The 6000-nt window shown below is 42.3% G+C and overlaps 1 protein-coding gene across 3 annotated transcripts in view; it reads right to left on the bottom strand.

The window, feature by feature from the left end:
- The window catches only part of TMEM117 (transmembrane protein 117), a 432755-nt gene that overhangs the window by 25002 nt on the left and 401753 nt on the right, over positions 1-6000 (bottom strand). For 2 of the 3 annotated variants that reach the window (XM_025208464.1, XM_025208458.1), the window contains exon 7: positions 2277-2359. The exons of the other annotated variant lie outside the window; for it this stretch is intronic. In XM_025208464.1, the coding sequence (XP_025064249.1) occupies positions 2336-2359 (24 nt within the window). In that variant the 3' untranslated portion in view covers positions 2277-2335. Of the gene's footprint in view, positions 1-2276; positions 2360-6000 lie in introns of those variants that run through there. 3 annotated transcript variants of the gene reach the window in all.

Genomic DNA, 6000 nt, shown 5'->3' with positions numbered 1-6000 from the left:
TGTCCCCCCTTTGCCCCTACTTCTCCGCCCCCCCCCCCAACATCTCAGGTGTCTGCCTCAGTTTCCAGCCCCACTCTACCTTAAGTAACCCCAAGTCTCAGTTCCTCAGCCAGCTTCTCTCTAGTCCACCCGTTCTAATCCTAGTTCTGGCAACTTTCACTCCCTACACTTTAACTCTCTCTCTCTCACCTTAACCTTCCCCCAGGTACTCCAAGCACACACATACATACTGTACCATCCAAGTTAGGAACTTACCTATGTGTAGGTGGGTTTTGTGTGTGTGTGTGTGTATATATCATGCACACAATGACTCATATATATATATAGAGTCATTGTGTGCATGATATATGAATTAGTGATCTGTGTACGTATACTGAGTGTGCGGGTATGGACAATTGATTTTTGTGTAACTTTTGGGGTGTATAGTGTATGTGCTTGGATTGGTGATAGGTATGCATGTGCCTAGGCTAGTTTGGATGTGTATGTGCCTGAGTTGGTAGTGTGTGTGTGTGTGTATGCATCACAGCCTCCTGTCTAACAGTGCAATATTGAGATCCTGAAAGTTGGCTTGACCCCACAGGGCAACACTCCTGAATGCCAGCAAGAAGAATGACATCTGGAGGTTTGGGTAGGAACTATGGGGATGGAGGGAGTTCTAGGGACCCAGTGTGCAGGTGCAGAGCCCTGAGAAGGAGGCTGAGTGCCTGGGCCCTGTTGAGAGGCCAGATGAGTCCAAAGAGAGAGCGGCTAAGTGCGTGGGGCCCACTGAGAGGTCAGTTGAGCACCAGAGATGGTTTGAGAGTCTGTGGGCCTATGGAGTGGCCAGGTGAGCCCTGAGAGAGGGAGTGAGTTTGGGAAACCCAGTGAAAGGTTTGGGTGAACCCAGTGAGTGGGCACAGTGTGGAGACCTATTGAAGGGTCTGGATGAACCCCAGAGAAGGAAGGGGATGCATTAAGGAAGACCTATGGAGGGATCTGGGTGAGCCCAGAGAGAGGAAGTGATCTATGGAGGGGCTCGAGAGGGTAGACCCACAGAGACAAGAGGGCTGGCAGCTGGAGGACTGATCCTGGGAATCTCAACTGGCCTGTGCAGGGCAATGGCCCAAGAGGGGCCAAAGGGTAAAACAGACCATGGCAGAGACTGCCAGAGCTGGGAGAGCCTGAAGTTCTCACCTGGCCTGAGGTGGAGCCAGGGCCTAAGAGAAGCCAAAGGTCCTTGTGTGGCCACAGCCAGAAGGAAGGGGTCAAGGGGTATGCAGCCTGGGATGATGATGGCTGGTGCTAGGCCATCTGAGGAGAACGGATCAAGGAAAGGGATCTGAGAGTCAGCTGTGGGCCAGAGATGGAGGAATCAGATGGGAAATGGAGTCAGAACCAGGAGGCCCGGTGGTTAGCAGCCCAGGAGGGGTGTAGGACATCCAGAGGGAGCCCAGAGAGGGAAAAGTAAGATCTAATAACTGCAGCTGCAAATATCTGAAATAAAAAAAATCTAATAACACATTCACACTACATAAAAAGGAAGTTACAGGTAATGATTGTAATATACATGTACAATGTCACTTTTAGATATTTATGACTGGGAGAGTTATGTCACTTAGTGGGTTTTAGATTGTGGCATCCCACCCTTTGCAATTTTGATACTAATACTTACTAGTAATAGCAAGCGCTAGATATATGAGTATTAATTCTGTACTCATGTCAATCATATTAGGGTTAAATTTTGCTCTGGTGGTGTACATGTGCATAATGAAAGGTGGATACACTGCATTCCCCTGAGAGCAAACTCACTCTTGGTGCCTCTGCAACTCCTAAATGACCTAAAGAGGATGAGACTAGGTAGGGAGAAGGCAAACCCATTAACTGAGCAGCAGATCTGGCTATGCCATCATGTGCTAAGTGTTGCAATAAGCACTTCTTTCAGCATTTAGGGCTGCTCTTAGAGCCAGCAGGCCTCCTCAGTCAGTTTGCCAGTGGTGCTCTTCTATTCTTATTCTTTACTGCTTGTTGATTAGGAATAGCCTGTCCTGCATTTGTCACAGAGTTGGACTAGATGATCTTTGAAGTCCCTTCTAACCCTATAATTTCAGATTCACAACAGCTGAAAATTAATATAAAAAGCTGCTCAAAAAATGTTCTGCTGCTCTTTTGTCTTTGCATTTTCCCTCTTTTCCTTTCATTCTTGTAGTCTCACAAATAATGACCTTTAATCTAATGTACAGTTTTTCCTAAGCCTTTATTCTTGCTTCACAGCTTTCAACCTTCTTTCAGTTTGGTTCAACCAAGTAGTTGTCAGGTCATTACTTTGGCTTAGAAATGCTAACCTGATGTTTTGCAGTTAATTCTTGAGTCTGATGAGCTCCTAAACACATAAATAAAATTACATTACTGTCTGCATGAGGAAAACAAATAAACCAGTTCCTGGAAAGCAACTATTCCTTGACATATCCAGGAGATTTTTTCATAAGTCTCTAGCAAGTTGGGCATAGTTATTTATTTTTTTTAATTACTTAGCAGGACCCTATGGCTAACAGACAGTCAAAAAGCCCAAGGCTGAATTGATTCAATCTTCACAGGTTAGTCTAAGCTGCATAAATTGAACTGATAAACAAGACAACGGACATTCACTTTTGATTCCAGAAATGCAGCCACATGCCTGTAGTGGCTCAGGCCAGAAGCTGGGGTGTGCTAGAGCATGCCTCCCTACTTAGCTGGAGCAAACAGCTTGGGCCAAACCTACCACACCCACTCTATGAGAAGGGGTTTGTGCGGGAGGTGTAAAGCATCCTGGGATGCTGGGAGACTGAATCAACTTGAATCCGGAGGGGATCTGGGACAGAAGCTCAATAAACCAATATCATAGATCAAAATAAACCAGTATAACCTAAATCAGTTATATATGATACTACATCCATCCACGTTTATCTTTAACTGGTTTTAGCCATTTTGAAAGTTGTTTATGTGAACTGAACTTCTGTTGTCTTACAGATTTGAACCAGTTTCTGATCACTTATACCAGTTTATTTATAACTACTGTCCCTAGCCTGTAAGAAAACCATTTTTGTTATGTATAGGAGTGGCAAATTTTCATTGATGATATGCAATATGTGTATTTACGGATCTTCTGAGGCTGAAGCCTAACATAAAATAAAGTCAGTCACTCTTTAAAGTGTTTTTAGAACTAATAGAAACATCTTGTACTGTTATGAAATAAAATAAAATCAATAAGCAGCTCTAGAAAAGAGACAAAGAACATTTTAATGCCTTTTGAAATTGTGCAACACCAAAAAAGATGCAAATAGCTGACTCCAATTATTATGAGAAAGTAAAAGTAAAGCGTAATTTGTATTTTAAACACACTTAAATTCATATATCTTCAATTCAACAATATTAACTGTAGAGTGGAGGTTTACAGAAGCTATTTGTCCTTGTCTGAAATTGTTATTCTATATAGTTGTCTTTTTCCATCTTCTATTCTTCCTAAAACTTTGATAACAGACAAGTTAGGCATCTAAGGGTGCATCTACAGATTCATTAATGTGTTTTAGGTAATGTACATCTAGTACCTCCGGGCACCTATACATGTGGCTCTGAGAGCCACTCTAATTAAAGTGCCCAAAGTGTCATGTGTATTCAGCACCTCATGCTTCAAAATGGTGGTGGAGGTGCTGCAACTAAAGCTCATTTGACAAGCTTTATTTCAAGTACCCCTGCAACCATTTTGAAGCATGGGGATGCTGAATATGTGACACAGAAGCTACTGGAGCATTAATTAGCATGCATCAGAGCCAGTGGGGACACATAGGGAGTGCACGGGGGTGCACGTGCACCCCCTGAGAGCGCTGGTGCTTCCCCTGACAGCCAGCGTTACCTGCTTAGGCGATGGGCAGGGGGACAGATGACAGCATTGGTGCCCACCCTGAGAATGCTGGCTGTGGAGTGGGGGTATCAGGAGAAGTGGTGCCTCTGTGGCTGATCGGCATGACACTTCTGGGTCGGCGCGATCAGCTGCCAGGGGACCACCTCCTCCCCGCATCAGCATGACCAGCCATGGGAGGACCCCCTGGTTGCTGACTGGCCACTGAGGGGCAAGTGCCTCCCCTGACTGAGGAGGCACCAGTCACCAATGATCAGAGCAGATGTCCAGCACATGTATAGGTGCCCTCCATTGTAAGGTACAGAAAAATGTGCATTAGCCTATTTTAATACTGAAGAGTACAGTTTTTGGTGATGCTTTAATGCGCATTAAAATAAGCTAATGCACATTAAAGTGCATGTGTAGACATGCCCTAAGAGACCAAAGGCTCATCCTATAATTTTCTATGATACTGAGCTTATCAATCATATGGTATTGAGAGGACACTCCCAGTACAGCATTCCTCTTTTCAATGCATTAACCTTTATTCCTACTGTGACAACCTTTCTACTTTCTTTATACAACCTGACGATTATAACTGTAGTGAGAGATGATTGGAAAGGTGAATAGTGGAATGTCTGTGGAACAGAGGGTCAGAAGATGCTATCCTCCAAAGTGGCTTCAAACTTTTCAACCAGAAACTGTTTCAGTGATAAAAATGAACCGCTCTAGTGACTTAAGGGAACGCACAGATCCTACTCCAAAAATTTGACAGCCCATAGCTTCTATTTTTTATTGAGTTCTAACTGGGTACCCAGAGCCCTGTTATCAATGAAGCCTCCACATGAATAAAACTCAATACAAGTTCAGGGTCTAAAATGGGGGTTTTCGACTTTGCAATATAAATGCAAATATACTTTTACATTTTCAGTAATGACAAGACATTCTTTAGTTGTAAAATAATTTACACACCAGACATATAGGGATCTATATGCTCAAATTAAATTACAAAAAAGTACCAGTACTTTCTAAGAACCACTGCAAGGTCTCTGTCAGAAGATCCAGTTTTTTCATTTTCTTATAATTTACTCAAAGGTCTGCCATGAGAGACTTTGAAAATAATAAGAAAGCAGTGGTCTCCCTACATTATTCAAGGGTCTACTAGTTTTATTATTTTCAGTAATAATAAGTAATAAAACTTCTTGGATTATTACACTATCCCTTCCATATAGACCTTAATATTACACCATCCTTTAACTGCAGTTGAATGGCATGAAATAACCTCCCATTACTAAGCATACACAAGACTTAATGGTCGCAAGTATTATTTACTGAGTAAAAACAAATAGCTAACTCTTCCTTCTCTTTGGGGAAATGCTTCTAGCATAGTCTGTATGCAATGCACACATAAATTACACACCTAAAGAATGAACAAAATCATAAAACTGAAAATATGGCCTCTAATGTGAATAAAAACTGAGGGAAGATAAATCTCCTTTGTAGCCTTCTCTCTGACCCCAGTGCAAAAGCTCCCTCACTGAGTGTAAGAGCAGAGAAATGCAATTTCAGCTTTTTATACTAGAGCAATATATCTACCTCTGCCAACTCCATGCAGAAAACATGAACTTCATCCTAAAAGGCTTTCTATGTTTACCAATCACCTGGGAAAAGTTGTCAAAAACACAGTGAACCAAATTCTAATTGCACTAACTCATCCTGGTTCTGATAAACAAAGCAATGTGGTTTGAATTTCAAAACCATTCTCATCAAAATCCTGGGGAGAAGAAAGAGCCTGTATTTAAGGTTTCCTTTTGAATCTCAAAGACAGAAACAGGGGTTGGTGGTGAGTCCTGAATGAATTAAAGAATTCTCCCTGTCAGATGTGAATCTATATTTAGAAGCCATCATGTTTCAAAACCAAAGCTGAATTATATTTTTTTAAAATGACATCCAAGGTGGAATGGACAAGTCTCAGAAGGTTCAGCAATTCTGTATAGATACGGATCTACATTTATAATACTTGATGGAAGCTTATCCAAACTAACAGAGCCTTTTGAGGGATGCCCTCCTGCAACCCTCTCTCACAGTCCCTACACATTTGATCTGCGAAAGAATCCCTTTCCCATCTGGCTGCAACAGCAGTCCAG

The sequence above is a fragment of the Alligator sinensis genome, unplaced genomic scaffold (genome assembly GCF_000455745.1).
Source record: "Alligator sinensis unplaced genomic scaffold, ASM45574v1 scaffold147_1, whole genome shotgun sequence".
NCBI classification, from domain to species: Eukaryota; Metazoa; Chordata; order Crocodylia; family Alligatoridae; genus Alligator; species Alligator sinensis.
The sequence above is the reverse complement of the archived record's forward strand: the minus strand, read 5'-3'. Positions and strand labels throughout refer to the sequence as shown.